We start from the raw sequence: 19927 nt of genomic DNA, 5'->3' as shown, positions 1-19927 counted from the left end.
GAGGATTGAGATTCCTTGTTTATGGTCAGTTGATTTTCAGCAAGGGTGCCAGGGCCATTCAGTGGGGATAGAATAATGTTTTCAACAAATAGGGCTGATGCAACTAATATCCATGTGCCAAAGAATGAAGTTAGACCCCTGCTTCATACCATTTATAAAAATTAAATGCATCAAAGACCTAAATATAAGAGCTAAAACTATAAGACTGTTAGAAGAAAATAAGGTGTAAAACTTCATAATCTTGGATCAGGAAGTCATTTTTTAGATATGACACCATAAGCATAAGCAACCGAAGAAAAAACAAATCAGACTTAAGCAAAATTAATACTTTAATTCAGAGGACTCTATCAAGAAAGTGAAAAGACAGTCCACAGAATGGGAGGAAATATTTGCAAGTCATTTATCTGATAAAGGACCAATATCCAAAGAACTCTAGAACTCTTCTGACTCAACAATAGAAAGGCAATTTTAAAATGAACCAAATTTTTTAAATGTGAAATAGACATTTCTCCAAAGATATACAAAAGGCCAACAAGCACATGATAAGATGCTCAGCATCATTTGTCCATTAGGGAAATGCAAATCAAAACCACAGAGAAATACCACTTAACACCCACAAGAATAGTTGAAATAAAAAAACAGACAGTTGGAATTCCCTGGCGGTCCAGTGGTTAGGATTCCACCCTGTCACTGCCAAGGACTTGGGTTCAATCCCTGGTCGGGGAACTAAAATCCCACAAGCCACACAGGGTGGCCAAAAGAAACAACAGAAAAACAAACAGTAACATGTTGGTGAGGTTGTGGAGAGATTGGAACCCTTATACACTGCAGGTGGGAATGGACAATGATCTAGCTGCTATAGGAAATAGTTTCATAGTTTCTGAAAAAGTTAAACATAGATTTTACGATGTGACCCAGCAATTCCACTCCTAGGTATTCCAAGATAATTGAAAACATATGTCCAAACTTATTTGCAGATATTCATAATAGCATTATAATAGCCAAGAAATGGAAACAACCTGTATGTCAATCCATTGATTAATAAACAAAATGTGGTGTATCCATATAATAGAATATTATTCAGACTTAAAAAGAAATGAAGTACTGACATATGCTCTCACATGAATGAACCTTGAAAACATGCTAAGTGAAAGAAGCCAGGTATGTATGATTCCATGTATATGAAATTCCAAAATAAGCAAATCTGTAGAGACAGAAAGTAGATTAGTGATTGCCAGTGGCTGGGAAAATGAAGAGGGACTGTTAATAGATACAGGATCTCTTTTGGGGATGATGAAAATGTTCTGAAATTAATGGTAATGATTGCATAGCTTTATGACTATAGTAAAACCCACTGAATTGTACACTTTAAAAGAGTGAATTTTATGGTATGTGAATTATATCCCAATTTTAAAATATTTGAATTCTTACTGTAGGGGTATATTAATATGCTCTTCATTTTGACAAATCAGGCAATATATAGTAATTCTGGAAGTCTTCAACCTTTGAATAGATTTTTCTAAATTATCCTTTCTGGAATGAAGTTAGAATTACTGATAAAAGTGAGGATATTTCTTCTCTGACTTGTTTTATTTACTTAGACCATTTAAAAACCTGCTGTGTAAATACATTTTTTAAAAAATTTATTTTATTTATTTATTTTTGGCTGCATTGGGTCTTTGATGCTGTGTGCGGGCTTTCTCTAGTTGCGGCGAGCGGGGGCTACTCTTCATTGCAGTGTGCGGGCTTCTCATTGCGGTGGCTTTTCTTGTTGTGGAGCATGGGCTCTAGGCCTGTGGGATTCAGGAGTTCTGGCACATGGGCTCAGTAGTTGTGGCTTGCAGGCTCTAGAGCGCAGGCTCATTAGTTGTGGCGCATGGGCTTAGTTGCTCCGTGGCATGTGGGATCTTCCCAGACCAGGGATCAAACCCGTGTTCCCTGCATTGGCAGGCAGATTCTTAACCACTGCACCACCAGGGAAGCCCTGTAAATACATTTTTAATAAAAATAGTAACTTCTTGTAATACTGAAATTAAAGTGTGGTATTATTATTTAAAATATAAGAGGAGTGAACCTGTTATGCTGCATGTGGTTTCCATGTCTTGCTCTAGAAAGTCTGTTCTTTGGTACTGAAGTGTTGTAGTATTGTTATTACAGGAGAGCCAATTCCCCCTCGGACCTTGACTGAAGCTGGCACGATGGCACTTTGCTACAGTGCTGCTTGGGATGCACGAGTTATCACTAGTGCTTGGTGGGTGTACCATCATCAGGTAATAAGGGCTGTGGTCCTTTTTCTTAATTTAGTAAGAGCAACTGTGTTCCAAATTGTGAGGATAAGGAATTGAACAAGGCAGACAAAGTACCTTGTGATGAAGTTGACATTTTGGTGTTGAAAAATAGATATGTAGTGGCAGGTAACAAAGTTTATTTTTAAAGCAGAGTAAGGGGATAGAGAGTGATAGAGGCTACCATTTTGAATGTAGTGTCAGGGAAGGCCTTTCTGGAAAGGTAAGATTTGAGAGTGATCCATTTAATTATATGGGATAAAGACTGTTCCAGTTATGACTGGCCTACTGACCTAAAAAGTCTTTCTCCTGTTCACCTTTGTTGAAATTTTCTGAATTCTCTTTGGCCCTTCCTGTAAAGTAGGTATATCCAGTGGTTTTTTTCTATGCACTTGGTTTTAGTAATTGTCCTTCTTTGTGGTTAATGCTATTTTTTTGATGATACTTCATTCCATATATGACTTCACATTGCTATTCATTTCACATTCTCAAGAATTATAATTGATAATGATAAACTTTTACAAAGTCTTAAAGCTATACAGCAAGGTAAAAATAGTTCAATACTATTATCCTCCCTTAGATTTAGTTTCATTTTATATCTGTTTATATTATTTTCTGCTATGTTTTGATATTGTGTCCTTAGGAAATTAATATCACTTCTGGGATTATATTTTCTGCCTTGGTACTATTATAAAAGTGGCTTTAATTCTTTTATGGATAGGTTTTTTTAGTGTGCTTTTAATCCCTTGCATAACTATTACTAGTTAAGATACTCTCAGATTTGGGTATTTCAAAGATGTGTAAAATTTTTTTAAATTGTGGAGTTATATTGCTCACTTCCTATTTTGCCAAATTAGAAGATATTTTTAAAAATATGCTATTATCTTTACTTACTAAGATGAAAGGTTATTTCATTACCGAAAAAAAAAATGTATCTCAGGAAAGGATTTAATGTAATAAATATAGTAAATATAGTTTTATACCTTTATGATGAGCTTATTAAACTATCCTTGTTTTTCTTATTATGTCTCACATTAGAGGAAATGTGGATCAGTTGTGGCTCTAGTCCATGGCATTTGAAAATGATTGATGTAGTGTACCCTTCATTATTTCTTTTCTTTGTTATGGACAAAGATATATATATCTTTAAAGAGAGAGCCCTTCAGTGTTAAGAATTTTTGCTAAATTATAAACTTTTCAGGACGTAGTACTGTTTACTTCAATATGTCTTTACTTTCTCAGGTGAAAATTTAGAAAACATATTTCTTAAGACAAGAGTATAATGTATTATTGTGTTCCTCAGGTGTCTAAAACAGCACCAACTGGAGAATATTTGACAACAGGAAGCTTCATGATAAGAGGTAATGACTTGCCAGTGGATTATGGAGACAGGTTTGAGGACCATCTACTAATATTCTCAAAATAGAAACTAATTATTCTGACTTCATATATGAAGTCTGTTATTAAATAAGGAAAATTTTGCTGTGGTGTGGCAAATTTAGCATTTGACATGTCATCTCCATATATATTTTTATTGATGACAGTGTACTTTCATATAGTTTACATTTATAAGGGTAAGAAAGTATAGCATGACCTTTTTTCTAAAAATAGATTATTCAGGATCTGACTAACCCAGATGATGAGAGCAAGCATTCATATTTTTTCTTTCTTAATTCCTGTTCCTGTACATAATGCCAAATTCTGTAAATGGGAAATGTTCCTTCATGACAGAGGAAAGACAGAACAAATGTGACCATTGTGGCAGATATCTTACAAGCATAAAATGGAGAAAACAGTATTTTTAAAACATTTATGTACATTATCTTTTGTAGGAAAAAAGAATTTCCTTCCTCCCTCACATCTAATGATGGGGTTTAGCTTCCTCTTTAAGGTACTCTTCAGCTTCTTCATTATTTTTTTTCTGATTTTCATTAGTCTTAACCTAAAGTTCCACCAGTGAAAAGAACTGTTTCCATAGGTAGATGAGTCTTGTATTTGGAGACATCGGGGTGAACGAAAAGTCAGAGTGCAGGATGAAGACATGGAGACACTGGCGATTTGCACAAGTGAACTCATATCAGAAGAAATGGAACAACTAGGTAGTTTACAGATTTTAATAAAGTAGCTTATAATGTTTTCTGTTGTCTAGTTTTGCTTCTAAATTCTTACTTAGAAGATCATCTCTTTTGGGGTAATTAAAATTTCCAAAAAACCCCCAACTTGCTTCAACTTTATTGAATTTTGATTTTGGAAATGTTAAATATACTTATTCTAGTGAATTGTAAAGTGTTTAATTGGATCCATAACTAATACTTGAATATATGTTTATATTATAAAACTTCCCCAGTATTCAATGAGTAGTACATAAATGTGTTTAACAGAGATAGACTCGGGTATATATAAGTGAGCATTTACTTTTGGGTTTAGGAATTAGAAGCAATACAAAGATGAGTTTATAACAAGTATAATTTCTTATGAGAATTTAGCTTGATTTAATAATGTATTTGCTTCAAGTAGAGAGCAGCTGTGGTTGGCTGAAATAAATTTACCTACCTACCTAAAGGAACTAGGGAATGTATGCCCTCTAAGTTATTTTTACATCTGCTAGAGTCATTCCTTTTTAGGAGTAATATTTCATTGTTTCACTTACAACTGCTATTGTACATGATTCTGTTTTTTGAATTTTCACCATGTTTGTGACATGTATACTTTATTTACATTATTTTTTATTGAATTCTCACAACCGGTTGTGAGCATCTTATTTTATAGGTGAGGTAACTAGACCATATTATTACTACTAGAGAGTGTTCCTTTTGCAAAAGTGTGAACACTTGCTGTGTGTCAGTTATGTAACTTGTTTTATCTCATTTCAGTTCTCATGTGCAAATTATAATAAAAGTGGCAGAATTTATATAACTACTTCTATTTTCCTCCTTTTTGGAAATACTTAACAAAGACAAGCGATAGTTTTCATTGTAGAAATGGTCGCAATGTCTTAAGAAATTTATTGTAGTAAAGGATCTTGGAGATAATTTATCCCAAACAATTCCTGATACAGAGTATCCTTTTGTCTAAGTCAGAGTAACCTTTGGGGAAGATCAGGCATTTTTCTGGTGATCTTTTGGAGAAAGAGGGAGTGAATTGAATATTTTTATGAAGTTTTCAAGGAAATCATCTAACTTTGTGTGGTGATAGCACTCTGACTTTCCTTATGGTAATTCAATAGATGGAGGTGACAGTAGCAGTGAAGAAGATAAAGAGGAATTACATGAAAGTCCTGTGGAAGTGGAACTTGTGACTCAGGTTGACCAAGGGGATATTACTATTCAGAGTGGTGGTGATGAGCTAAATGAACTAATTCAGGAAGAAAGCTCTGAAGATGAAGGAGAATCTGAGGAGGTGGTAAAACATCAGGAACCTGTTGGTGAAATGAAGGATGAAGGGGAAGAGACATTACATTATCCTGATACTTCCATTGACTTGTCCCACCTTCAATCCCAAAGGTAATTTAAAAACTGTAATTTTAAGTTTTATTTTGTAAGCTGGGAGTGATGAAGAGTTAATCCTTATACAAATAATACCAAGATTGACTTCAGTGCTTTTACCCTCCATTGTCCTACAAGCTTACTATCTTTTCACCATTTGATAGGGGGGTAGATCTCTCTTAAGAAATTCCCAGGACCCAGGGTAGAAAAACACAATATATATAAAAGTGGCCAAACTAGGTCAAAATAGAAACAAGTAAATGGTTATAAATGCTAATTATAAAAGCAGTTACATTAAAAAAAAAAAAGGTGTCTTAGTCTTTAATGTCTTACTGATCACCAGGTAAACAATACCATAGCTATAAAAGCTTTATTATTGGAGTAGTTAGGAAAGGCTTAGGAGTCAGACCAGTATTGAATCTTAGAGTATGTCCTTGGGCAAGTGACTCTATGTCTAAGCTTCAGTTTTCTTCTTGGTGAAAAGAGAATGGTACCCCCTTCATAGGGTTTTGAAGGTTACATGAATGTAAAGCATCTAGCAGTGCCTGGTACATAGTAAGTGTCCAATACATGTCAACTATTTAAGAATATATTTTAAAGTGAGGAGATGAGCAATTTGATTATATTTTTTCTAATTTTACCAAATTTGAAAATTTGTAGGATTGCCGATAATTAACTAACAGTATGATATGGGAATGTTTTGGGACTTTATAAATGAATGCCTTTTATAGGGTAGTGGACTTCTGTTTCTGTTTGTTTCCATAGGTCTCTCCAGAAATTGGCTTCAAAAGAGGAATCTTCTAATATGGTAAAGGTTTTTTTTCAGTTTTATGAAGAACATCATGTCCTTCTCAATAAATAATTTTCTACTTTTTAATTTTAGCTTTATGAAAAGTTAACAGTGGTGATGTTATTGTTTATATTTGCTTGCTTTTTGTTTTAATTTTAATAGAGCGACAGTAAATTGCAGAGCCGGAGGCATTTGTCAGCCAAGGAAAGAAGGTAAATATACTTGTGTTATTTAACTGAAAAGCATCTATTTTTTTTTTAAATTAACAATTCAGTTATGACAGATCGCTTGGCTGTTATAAAGATCTCCCTTACTAAAATTACCAAGACTTAGCATAAATTTTGTTTAGTTTTTCATATTCTGCTCTAACAGGTTTTTCTGTTTTAGGGCCCCAGTCTGCCACTATAATCAGTGAGATAGGTCAAGTAACACAAGACAGACCTTTTATTACATAAATATGTACAATAATAATTGCAGTGTATTAGACAGGCTGATTCTAGGATAATATTGACAGAAATAAACAGGAATACAGGCATACCTCATTTTATTGTGCTTTGCAGATATTGTGTTTTTTACAAATTGAAGGTTTATGGCGGCCCCACATGGAGCAAATCTATTGGCACCATTTTTCCAACAGCATTTGTTCACTTCATGTCTCTGGGTCGTATTTTGGAATTCTTGCAATATTTCAAACTTTTTCATTATTATTATATTTGTTATGGTGATCTGTGATCAGTGATCTTTGATGTTACTATTATAAAAAGATTACGACTCACTGAAGGCTCAGATGGTGGTAAGCATTTTTTAGCAATAAACTGTTTTTAAATTAAGGTATATACATTGCTTTTTTAAAGACATATTGAGGCTTCCCTGGTGGCACAGTGGTTGAGAGTCCGCCTGCCGATGCAGGGGACACGGGTTCGTGCCCCGGTCTGGGAAGATCCCACATGCCGCAGAGCGGCTGGGCCTGTGAGCCATGGCTGCTGAGCCTGCGCGTCCGGAGCCTGTGCTCCGCAACGGGAGAGGCCACAACAGTGAGAGGCCCGTGTACCGAAAAAAAAAAAAAAAAAGACATATTGGTTTGCACACTTAATAGATTGCAGTAGAGTGTAGGCATAACTTTATATGCACTGGGAAACCAAGAAATTCATGACTCGCTTTACTGCGATATTCACTTTATTGCAGTGGTCTGGAACAGAATCTGCAATATCTCTGAGGCATTCCTGTACTCAAATTAGGAAATTTTTATGTAAGAAGAAGACTTGGGGTTTCTTCCTTGTCTTTTCTTTTTCTCTAATGTAGTAGGGCTCAGAAGGCGAACAGAAAAAGAAAAAGATAGAGGCAGAATGAAAGGGACAACTGAGACAACTACCGTAGGGTGAAAAAGACTACAACTAGTAAAGCACTCCAGAAAGAGGCCCTAGATTGAAGTGGATAATAATCTCTTTTGTTTGAGAAAGATTATCATTATAAACAATTACAGAAAACTCTCTGAATACATGGTATTATGCTAGATACTGAGTACACAAAGAGGTAAAATATAAAGTTCATGCCATCAAGAAGCTTTTGAGTCCTGGATTCAGGAAATAGCCATAAATCTATAAATAGTGTTATCTGAAAGTGATACAGTAATTCAGGAGTAAGAATTTACTTTGAGTTCAGGTGTTTTGGGAAATACCATCAGAAGTTTATACCTTGAAGATATAGTAGGATCTTAGGTAAATGAAGTTAAGAAGGTCAGAGACTCCAAGGAGAATTAGTATGATCAAAGGGGAGGAGGTGGTGGGTATTTGGATGTAATATTCAAAGTGCTTTGGGGAAATGATAGATAGATTGAGGTGAAAGGAACAGAATATTCATGTTTGTGAACTGGTAGATAAGATTGGCAAAGTGAGATTGGACCAAAAGTGGAGAACCTAGAATGACAAGCTAAGTGTTTTGGACTTATCCTGAAAGTGATGTGAGGAGGACTTTTGGAAGATTTTGAATGGGAGTGTGACATAGGTAAACAGTTATGGAAAAATAATCTAGAAGTTCATGTAGAACAGATTATGGGGGAAATATGAAGTCTGGGTGGCAAGTGATAAGGACCTGGACTTAGGGCAGTGGCATTGGGAATAGAAGAGATCGCACATGAAAAATATCACAGTAATAGAATTTTTCTTTTCTCTTTAATCTGCTTATTATTATTATTTTTTTGTGGTACGTGGGCCCCTCACTGCCGCGGCCTCTCCCGTCGCAGAGCACGGGCTCTGGATGCGCAGGCCCAGCGGCCACGGCTCACGGGCCTAGCTGCTCCGCGGCATGTGGGATCCTCCCGGACCGGGGCATGAACCCGCGCCCCCCGCATCGGCAGGTGGACTCCCAACCACTGCGCCACCAGGGAAGCCCTAATCTGCTTATTTTTAAAATCCATTTATTCTGCTAACCAATCCACAAATGTTTTATTGAATACCTAACGTCTGCCAAGGCCGTGTTGATACGAAGACTACAAATCCCAGTGCCTGGCCATCAAAGTGTTGAGGGACTATATGTAGTTACTGAATCAGGATAAGTCAAGGATGACAGTATTTTGAGCCTGGATGACAGAGAGAATGATAAATGCATGAGAGAAAAATTTTCAGCTTTTTCTTGTATGATGACTTGCACTTCTTGTATACTGTAGCCTGGTGATATCAAATTAAGCAGAAGCCTTGATCTCTTATATATTGCACATGTTCCCCATCCCATGTAATTTTTTTAGAGTACTAAGAATATGGAAAAAAAAAAAAAAGAAAAAAAAGAAAAAAAAAAGAATATGAAATTCTTAGATGTTTCCGTTTCATTTATATTTAGGGAAATGAAGAAAAAAAAGCTTCCAAGTGACTCAGGGGATTTAGAAATGATAGAAGGAAAGGACAAAGAAAAAGAAAATGCTCTACACATTGAAACTCATCAGAACACCAGCAAAAATGTCCCGGCTGTGCAGCCAATGAAACGAGGACAAAAGGTAATACAACTTTGGGGTGAGCTGTTAAAGTTAGTACTACATGATTCACAAATGAAGTTGTGAGGTTTAAATGAAACGAGATGTAGACAAAAGAATAATCCTGTGTGACTTCTTTTGAAATTAGTTGAAAAGATAGTGTTTAGGGAGCATAGAGATCACTGTTCTGTTCTTTTAAGATCATCTATACAGAAGCTTTCATGTTATGTAGAAGAGTAATAGGAGATTGTGATTTATTTGCCAGAAACACTCAGCTAATAATTGGCAATGCTGGTCTCCATTGATAATTTAACGCAGTGGTTTCTTTTTCAGTTATTAATGCAATTTTGGTTACAGTTCTTACATATTTTATAAAGGTAAGGAATGAAGGAAGAGGTAGTGGGTATAGACTGTACTTTAAAAAATGTTGTAGCAGTGTAAAGAGATTGTGAGCTGATGTATAGGTATATCTTTAGGAAAATTAAATTCCTTTGAAATCTTAGTAAAGATCACGTTTTATCTTTCTTCCATCCATAATAGTCAGAATTTCCTATGTTTTTTTCCAGTGGGCTTCATATAAGTGAAAGGATATACTATAAATATGGAAGGGAAGAAATCAATTCATATTAATATGTAAATTCAACATGAAGTCATTCAAAAAAGAATTGAGATTTTAATTAACTTGATAAAGTAATTCTGAAGTTCATTTGAAAGAGTAAATACCAGAGAATAGCTAAGAAAATATTTTTTTAATACAATTATTTATTTATTTGTTTATTTATTTATTTATTTATTTTCGGCTCTGTTGGGTCTTCATTGCTATGCGCGGGCTTTCTCTAGTTGTGGTGAGTGGGGGCTACTCTTCGTTGCGGTGCGGGGGCTTCTCGTCGCGGTGGCTTGTCTTTGTTGTGGAGCACCGGCTCTAGGCGTGTGGGCTTCAGTAGTTGTGGGTCACTGGCTCAGCTGCTCCATGGCATGTGGGATCCTCCTGGACCAGGGCTCGAACCCGAATCCCCTGCATTGGCAGGCGGACTCCTAACCACTGCACCACCAGGGAAGTCTCAGAAAATCTTGAAAAAGAAGATCAAGGAACGATTTCCCTACTAGGTAGTAAAACATTTACTGTTAGAATTATTAAAACAGTATGTGTTAACATAGGAACAGCCAGATAGAAAAGTGAGGCAGAATAAAATCTACACATAGAACCATAAACTGTGTATTTTAAAATTTAGTATTTGATAAAGTACAGATTGGGAGGGTATGAAACATTAAAAATTAGTGGCTAGTCATGTTTTTAAAAATATTGAAGTAAATATCATGTGGAGAAAAGAACCATCAATAAAATTGAAAGACAAATGACAGATTGGGGGGTGGGGGAGCAGGGATCAGAGAAATGCTATGTCATCAAGGGGAATTTTTTCACCCATCAAATTAATCGATAATGTGTGTTCAGTCATTCAATAAAAGTTTGAATATATACCATGGGAATTTCAAGCAAGAGTCCTCTAACAATTCTTCCCTGGTGGTCCAGTGGTTAAGAATCTGCCTTCCAATGCAGGGTACGTGGGTTTGGTTCCTGGTTGGGGAACTACAATCCCACATGCCGCGGGGCAACTAAGCCTGCGCACTGCAACTACTGCGCCTGCGTGCTGCAATGAAAGACCCTGCATACCACAGTGAAGATCCTGCGTGCCACAACTAAGCAGCCACATAAGTAAATAAATAAATGTTTTTTAAAAGAGTCCTTAACAATGCATTTGCCCTCTGACTCATTCAGCAATTCTTATTTTTAGAAATTTATCCTAAAAAAATCATATGTATGCACTAAGGATATTCATCAAGTTGATTTTATTTTATTTTTTGGCCGCACCGCATGGCTGGTGGGATCTTCATTCCCCACCAGGGGTCAAACCTGGGCCCTTGGTAGTGAAAGCGCACAGTCCTAACCATTGGACCACCAGGGAATTCTCATAAGTTGATGTTTATAATTGTAAAAAATCTGAAAATCTTAAATGCCTAATAATATAAAATAACAAAAAATAACATGATGCATTTATACAATGAAATATTCTGCAGATAAGTTCCAAGGCAAATCCTGATGGAATTTTTACTAAAATACATTAAATTTTTAGATTATTTTGTGGAGAACTATCATCTTTACCATATTGAGTCTAACTGTTCGTGAATGTGGACCATAAGTACATAAGAATATTTTATATTCTTCAGTAAAGATATATTTCCTTTTAAAGTCTTGTACATCCTATCTATTCCTACTTATAATTGTCTTACTTTTTGCAAGTGGTATATTTTTATTTTTTATTTATTTATTTTTGGCTGCGTTGGGTCTTCGTTGCTGCACACGGGCTTTCTCTAGTTGCGGCAAACGGGGGTTGCTCTTCATTGTGGTGCGTGAGCTTCTCATTGTGGTGGCTTCTCTTGTTGCAGAGCACAAGCTCTAGGCACGCAGGCTTCAGTAGTTGTGGCGTACGGGCTTAGTTGCTCCATGGCACATGATATCTTCCCGGACCAGGGCTCGAACCCGTGTCCTCTGCACTGGCAGGCGGATTCTTAACCACTGTGCCACCAGGGAAGTCCAGTAAATGGTGTATTTTTAAAACTTCCACTTCATGGTTATTAGTTACTGGTATATAGAAAGACAATTTTCATGTGTAGGTCTAGTATTACGCAATCTCACTGAATATTTAATATTTCATCTACAGATGAAATTCAGGCAGTCACTGTCTACAAATAACGGCTTTTCTTCTCTTCTAATCCTAACATCTATTATTATTTTTCTCACCTTGTACTGGCTCAAACATCAATACAGTGTTACATAAAAGTAACAATAGTGTGCTTCTTTGTTATACATTAAAGGGACTATTTCTGAGATCTTTAACATTGTAGGATGTTTCTTGTGGGTTGTTGATAAATATCCTTTACAAAGGGCTAGTTTTAATAATGATGAGTTAAATTTTATTGAATGGTTTTTCTGCATGTATTATTTTTCTCCCTTCATGAATTAGTGTGGTAAATTACTTAAGAAAATCTCTTAAACTGGCCCCTAATACTGTCCTTGCCAGTTTTTGGTATCTAGGTGATACCAGCTTCATAAAGTAAGTTTGATACTTTTCCCTTTTTCTGCTCCCTAGTACTTTGTGTAAAATGAAGATTGTTCCTTGAAATTTTTTTAGCAATTGCTTATAAACCCAGGACTGATATTTGGGGATATATGGGTAGGTTTTTAAGTTCTAACTAAATTTTTTAGTGATTATCATTCAGGTTTTCTGGTTTTTTCAAAGTTGGTTTTCCTAAGTTATATTTTCCAAGAAACTGTTCTTTTTATTGGGTTTTCCATTTCTTGGTTCAATTTATTGGTAATAGTGTTTATTTTATTCTTGGGGTTTTTTGTTTTTTGAGGTGTAATGTACACATAGTAAAATGCACAAAGCTTGTTTTTAGCTCAGTTTTTATATGCACATATATCTGTGAAACCACCAGTCAGAATAAGACACTTGAATGTTTATATTACTCCAGAGGGTTCACTCTTGTCCCTTTCTATAAATAGTATCCCCACCAGAGAAAAACATTATTCTTTAATCACTGTAGATTATTTTGCCTGTTTTTTTAAATTTATTTATTTTATTTATTTATTTTTGGCTACTTTGGGTCTTCGTTGCTGCACTCGGGCTTTCCCTAGTTGCAGCAAGCGGGGGCTACTCTTCATGGCGGTGCGCGGGCTTCTCATTGTGGTGGCTCCTCTTGTTGCGGAGCACGGGCTCTAGGCGCGCGGGCTTCAGTAGTTGTGGCTCGCGGGCTCTAGAGTGCAGGCTCAGTAATTGTGGCGCACGGGCTTAGTTGCTCCGCGGCATGTGGGTTCTTCCCGGACCAGGGCTCAAACCCTTGTCCCCTGCATTGGCAGGCGGATTCTTAACCACTGCGCCACCAGGGAAATCCTTGCCTGTTTCTGAACTTGATGTAAGAAAGCAATCATACTGTATATATTCTTTGGTCTGGCATCTTTCACTCAACCTTGTGACTCATCCATGTTGTTGTGCGTAACAGTAGTTCATTTGCATTGCTAAATAGCATTCCACTGATGGATCTGCCACAATTTCTGTCTGGTGTATTGTTGATAATCGAAGACGTGTATCTTTTAGGTTCGCAAGTGTGCATTTCTGTTGTGTATAGCTAGGAGTGGAAATGCTGGGCTATAGTGCACATATTGTGTTTGGCTTTAGTAGATATTACCAAACAGTTTTCCAGAGTACTTGTACCAATTTCACATCAAGCAGTGTATCAGAGTTCCAGTTGCTTCATGTCATCACTAGCATTTGGTATTGTTAGCGTTTTTTAAGCCATTTAAGTGTGTGTATATTGAAACTTAATTTGGCTTTAAAAAGTTGGGTTGTCCAGCTTTCTTGTTGATATATAGGAGTTCTTTGAAATCCTGAATACAAGTCTTTTCTTGGTTATATGTATTACAACTACTTTTCATGTTTCAAGACTTGTGTTTTCACTTTTGTAGTAGTGGGGGTTTTTTTTTGATGTGGACCTTTTTTTTTTTTCTTTATTGAATTTGTTACAATATTGCTTCTGTTTTATGTTTTGGTCTTTTTTTTGGCCCAGAGACATGTGGGATCTCAGCTCCCTGCCAGGGATCGAACCCACACTCCCTGCATTGGAAGGCGAAGTCCCAACCACTGGACTGCCAGGGAAGTCCCTGTAGTAGTGTTTTTTGATGAACAGCATTTGTTGATTTTAATGAAGTCTGATTTATCAGTCTTTTATAGTTAGTGGGTTTTTGTGTGTCTTGTTTAAAGCAATCTTTAAAATTTTAAAAATTTGTTATTTGGGTCCTAGCTAAGACTAGTCAAGATAAAAAGTCTTTGAAGGTGAAGCCTGTATGTCTGTAGTTTTAAAAACTGCTCGGGTGAGTTGGATGTGTACCGAGTAAAGAATCAGTAGTTTAACTGATAAAACTTGAAGTGTTGATAGCCTCTACAATAAATACCCAGCTAAGCTTTGCTGCCTTATTTCCTATTCTTCCTCTATATATGTATCCTGATGCCAACCAAGTGCGATGACTTGCTGTTAAACTACTCTGCTCTGTCTTTACTTTATAATCTTGCAGTTCATATATTCCCAGGTACTATGAATCTTTTGGTTTTGCTTTATTTCTTCCCTGCAATTCTTGCTCAAGGTGAAAAAAATGTCTCCTTTCTCTAAATTATCTTAAAAGTAAACTTGTTTGTATTTAGAATATTTTGCATTAATTTGTCCTTACTCTTCTATGTATCTTCTTTTTCCACCAGATGGTAAATTGTTTGAGGGTGAGGACTATGGTTTATCCATCTTTATAGACTTCATGTTGTTTGTTATAATGGTGCCTTACTCAATAAGCAATTTTGACAGAAATAAAGTAGCACCTTCTCTTTAAAAAACATGTGTTAACATTTTTTTTACTGCTGAATTTTTCCAACCAAAATTTTTTTATTTTGTAGAGTAAAATGAAAAAAATGAAGGAAAAGTACAAGGACCAAGATGAAGAAGAACGTGAGCTCATCATGAAATTGCTAGGGGTAAATAACATCTAAAAACATTTTCTTCTTTTGTTTTTCAAGGGCATCCAGACCACTGCCTATCATATGCTTTACATTCAATACTTTGTTAAAATACTGACAACATTAACTGTTTTTCCCTCTATGAATTGAAGTCTGCAGGTTCAAACAAAGAAGAAAAAGGGAAGAAGGGGAAGAAAGGTAAAATAAAGGATGAACCAGTGAAGAAACAGCCCCAGAAACCTAAAGGTGGACCAAGAGTTTCAGACAGCATAAAGAAAGAAACTCCATTCCTTGAAGTTACAACTCATGAGTTACAAGACTTGGCTGTAGATGATCCACATGATGACAAGGTAAGGCTACCACACATGTGGGCTTTTGCTTCTTAATTAGGGTGACCAACCATCCCAGGGTTCCCAGGACATGGGATTTACAGTGCTAAAACCAGGATGAGTGGTAACGCTATTCTTAATGGAAAGTCATCTTAGAAATACAACCTAAAAGACTAAAATTGCAGTATATAAGCATAAAAATGGTAGTGTTGATAGCTCATAAAAAGTTTATCATAAGCCATTAGAAAATTTTACGGAGAGGCTAGATTCTGGTGGGAACTTAGTTAAAATAAAAGATAATTAGGATTATCTTGATGACAAGTGGGAAAGGAATTTGCACTTTTCTAGGTTCTTCTATAAGAATATGTTATAGTATCTTACATGATGTTCAATCTAGCTACAGTTTGAGATATTAACAATTTTTCCAGCTAATATAGTTGCCTAATTGTTCTATCAACTGAATACAAAAGCCCAGCCTTACATATATCTTTTTTAAAAAAAATCCTGATTAGCTATTTGTTTTCTTATTTATTTATTTTTGGCTGCGTTGGGTCTTTGCTGCTGCATGCGGGCCCCCTCCAGCTGCGGCGAGCAGGGGCCACTCTTCGCCGTGGTGCGCGGGCCCCTCACTGAGGTGGCTTCTCCCGTTGCAGAGCACGGGCTCTAGGTGCGCAGGCCTCAGTAGTTGTGGCACGCAGGATCAGTAGTAGCGGCTCGCAGGCTCCAGAGCGTAGGCTCAGCAGTTGTGGCAGACAGGCCCAGCGACTCCGCAGCACGTGGGATCTTCCTGGACCAGGGCTCAAACCCGTGTCCCCAGCATTGGCAGGCGGATTCTTAACCACTGTGCCACCAGGGAAGCCCCCCTTACGTGTATCTTCTTGCATGAATATATACATCTTACTGAAATTCTGAACAAAGGATTTACTGTTTTATTGATTTGTAAAAAAAATTTTGTCTCACTTTGTATTTATATTTATGGCAGTTAAAGCTTTGGTTGTAATTGTGTGCTCTATTCAGTGCAGGTAATGCTTACAGGGATCCTAAGTGATACTGTTTTCTTTTTTCCCTGAACAGTGTTGTTTAGTAATATTAAAACTCATTTTTGTCCTCAAATTTTTATACTATTTATTCTGTAAACCCTAGACTCATATATTCAGAGGTGTTAATTATGAATGTTCTTTCATCAGTAGATTATCTTCAGATAGTTTTTAATGTGAGTAAGCAAATAAAATAAAGCTTACCGTAACATGTGAAAAATTCATCCTAAAACTGTTGAATAGAGACTAGCAAATAAATAAAAGTTCTGTTCACCAGAATTCTCCATTTTCTTTCCCCCTGGCAAACCTATCAAGCTTATTTGTCACTTTAAATTGTCCTAATAGCATTCACTTCTTTAGCATATATTCTGTGGAAGTCTTTTTTTTGAAACTTTAGGGAAACAACCTTTTTTCTCTTTGAATGGCATTGCTTTCTGCTATATTGGATACACCTATTAATTTACTCACAGTCTTATCACTATTTCTCCTCATAGTTTTTAATGGTTTGGAATTTCAATTTAAGTTATAACTGACTTTTAAAATTTTATATATTTGGAACAGGAAGAGCAAGCTCTGGACCAACAGGGAAATGAGGTATGATTTTGCATTGGGATTCCTACTACAACACTAACTGCAATCCAGTTCCCAGAATACCTGACACACAACTTCTAACTAATTAAAACTTAAAACACTAAGAAAAGACTACAAGTTCTGGAGTCACACATTCTGGGTTTGAATCCCAACTTTACTACATATGACTACAACCTTGGAAACATTCTTTACGCCTCAGTTTCCTCATCTGAAAAATGGGGATAATAATTGCCCCTACTGAGAGTTGTCTTGAGAATTAAGATAATATACATAAAATGTTTAGAAAAGTTCATGGCATATAATAAGCACTAACTGTACCAAGTGTTTTGTCCTAAATCTAAATTTACTCATGTTGTTAAATAAATATGGGTAATCTTGAACACAGTCCACAAAATGGGAACTCTAAGAAGCCATAGAATTTCTCCTTAAGGACAGGCATGAGAGAAGACTGTTCTAGCCCAGGGTTTCCCAACTTTGGCACTATTAACATTCTGGAGGAGGTAATTCTTTGTTGCAGGGAGTTGTCCCATCCCTGGCATCTACCCACTAGCAGATGTCAGTCGTACTCTATTTCTTCCCCCAACCTCGCTTCAGCTGTGACAACCAAAAATGTCTTAAATGTTTCAATAGGTGCCATTTAAAAAATTGTCATTAATTTTTCTCTTAAATGTTTCAATAGGTGCCATTTAAAAAATTGTCATTAAACTCTGCTTTATTGCTCCGAAGGGTGTAAGACTGTTTATCAGAAAATGATAAAATATATTGATTCTGACTGTTTTATTAGAGTTTTCCTCTTTTAGGACTGGTATAAATTATTTTTATAATCGTTTTTGTTTTCCCTTTTTAGGAAAATCTGTTTGACTCTTTGACGGGGCAGCCACATCCTGAAGATGTACTCCTGTTTGCCATTCCAATATGTGCCCCATACAACACCATGACAAACTATAAGTAAGTCATCATGAGTTTACTCAAACTGCCACCACAGCACTGACTCATGAATCATTTTGTAATCTCTATTTAGTAACACATGCAATTTCTTTTTAAAGATACAAAGTGAAACTTACTCCTGGAGTTCAGAAAAAGGGAAAAGGTATTTAAAATCTTTTTTTGAATTATGTTTAAACATTTCTTGACTGAACAGAAGTAGATTTTTCTATTTTCTATTTACAGCTGCAAAAACAGCCTTGAATAGTTTCATGCATTCCAAGGAAGCAACAGCAAGAGAAAAAGACTTATTCCGCAGTGTAAAGGTAAAGTATTCCGCTAGAAACCTCTGGAGATTGGTGGTGCAATTAAAAATGTTAGCAGTTATTGCTTTGTTTGTTAGTAGATGGAACCTGCAGCTATTATTTTGGTAGAAAATGCGGTCTTACTAGAAGCAATATAAAATAAGTAAAATCATATTGGGTGAAAATTTTAGAAATGCCATTCTTTTGACAGCAGAGGACATATAATTGTCATAAAAGAAAATATGACTGTGAAGATACTCAGCAATTCTTTTTTTTAGGACACGGATTTATCAAGAAACATTCCTGGCAAAGTGAAAGTGTCTGCACCCAATCTTCTGAATGTAAAAAGAAAATAGCTGAAATGAAATCCTAAAATATTTGAGAAGAGGAGTCAATTTTATAGCCTTTTGGAAGTTCAGAGATGAAAACATCATGTAACAAGACTTCCGCATTTAAAAATAAACTAAACGTTGCCTTGTATTCGCCAAAAGGACTTATTTTTTTTCCAGTTTTATAGAGAGGAAACAGTGTCTATGATAGGATTGCCTAAAATACCTGTGGACAGCTAAATGCTAATTGTATACATCTGTAGTTATCCTCCTACATTTTCTTGAAATTTGGGAGGTTAATATTAAGTATTCATTTCATGCTGTAAAGAAATGGAATAGTGAAGTGGCTCAACTGCTTAGACTATTGACTTGGTAGTTTACTGTATATAACGTATATCTATTACAGGCCAATCACAAGTTTTTTTTTCTGGTGGTGGTGGGGATTGGGGGTGGTTAAACATTTAGGATTAAGTCTTGAAAACCCTAAGCAGTGAAAGAGTAGACTTTCTTCTGCCTTTACCCATATTAGACCAGATTTTTTTTTTTTTTTTTTTTGTGGTATGCGGGCCTCTCACTGTTGTGGCCTTTCCTGTTGCGGAGCACAGGCTCTGGACGTGCAGGCTCAGCAGCCATGGCTCACGGGCCTAGCCGCTCTGCGGCGTGTGGGATCTTCCCAGACCGGGGCACGAACCCGTGTCCCCTGCATCGGCAGGCGGACTCTCAACCACTGCGCCACCAGGGAAGCCCATAGACCAGATTTTAAATACAAATCAATCATTTCCATGACTCAGCTTAAGAGATAACACCTAGAAGAAATTGGTGTTGACAATTTCCATGCATTTATACACCTTTACTTTACTTTTCATCTTAATTTCCTCCTTGTAATCTCATTCAGCTCTGTACCGTTTTCCACCTCCAGTAATTATCAGTAGCATGTTACAGAGTATCTTAACCTATATCTTAACCTAACTCCATAAGTGCACTTTTAGGCTTACCACTAAAGACTCCTGACCCAGCTTTCTTCTTGTCTCCTAACAGAACGGAGAATAAAGTCATACATTATTTTCATTCCTTATGAGCTACAAAACTGTTACTTTTAAAATAATTAGATAATAGCTGCCTAGAGTCAACATGAGCACTTGCCCCAGACCCTGTGCCGAAGCATTAAGGTCAAAGTACTAAACAGCTGTTGGTCCTTCGAAGGTTTCTTTTACCTGCTTAACCTTATCGAGAATATTTTTCCTTTTGAAGTTACTGTTAAAAACAAAAACCTTGGGCTTCCCCGGTGGCGCAGTGGTTGAGAGTCCGCCTGCCGATGCAGGGGAC

General features: G+C 36.4%; 1 protein-coding gene across 1 annotated transcript in view; it reads left to right on the top strand.

Moving 5' to 3' along the window:
* Positions 1-19851, top strand: part of NEMF (nuclear export mediator factor) — a gene marked incomplete at its 5' end in the record, with an annotated part of 54113 nt that extends 34262 nt beyond the window's left edge. The window contains 15 exons of the mRNA XM_079699172.1: positions 2158-2270; positions 3589-3646; positions 4118-4176; positions 4264-4384; positions 5512-5788; positions 6536-6578; positions 6723-6772; positions 9396-9549; positions 15027-15104; positions 15239-15436; positions 17014-17046; positions 17891-17991; positions 18090-18133; positions 18214-18293; positions 18551-19851. Coding sequence (XP_079555298.1) covers positions 2158-2270; positions 3589-3646; positions 4118-4176; positions 4264-4384; positions 5512-5788; positions 6536-6578; positions 6723-6772; positions 9396-9549; positions 15027-15104; positions 15239-15436; positions 17014-17046; positions 17891-17991; positions 18090-18133; positions 18214-18293; positions 18551-18628 — 1487 coding nt within the window. The 3' untranslated portion in view covers positions 18629-19851. The remainder of the gene's footprint in view (positions 1-2157; positions 2271-3588; positions 3647-4117; positions 4177-4263; positions 4385-5511; positions 5789-6535; positions 6579-6722; positions 6773-9395; positions 9550-15026; positions 15105-15238; positions 15437-17013; positions 17047-17890; positions 17992-18089; positions 18134-18213; positions 18294-18550) is intronic.
* Between the last annotated feature and the right edge of the window lie 76 nt (positions 19852-19927).

Source organism: Hyperoodon ampullatus (genome assembly GCF_949752795.1).
Source record: "Hyperoodon ampullatus genome assembly, chromosome: 3".
Lineage (NCBI taxonomy): Eukaryota > Metazoa > Chordata > Mammalia > Artiodactyla > Ziphiidae > Hyperoodon > Hyperoodon ampullatus.
Note: the sequence above shows the minus strand (reverse complement) of the source record. Positions and strands in the feature narration are given on the sequence as shown.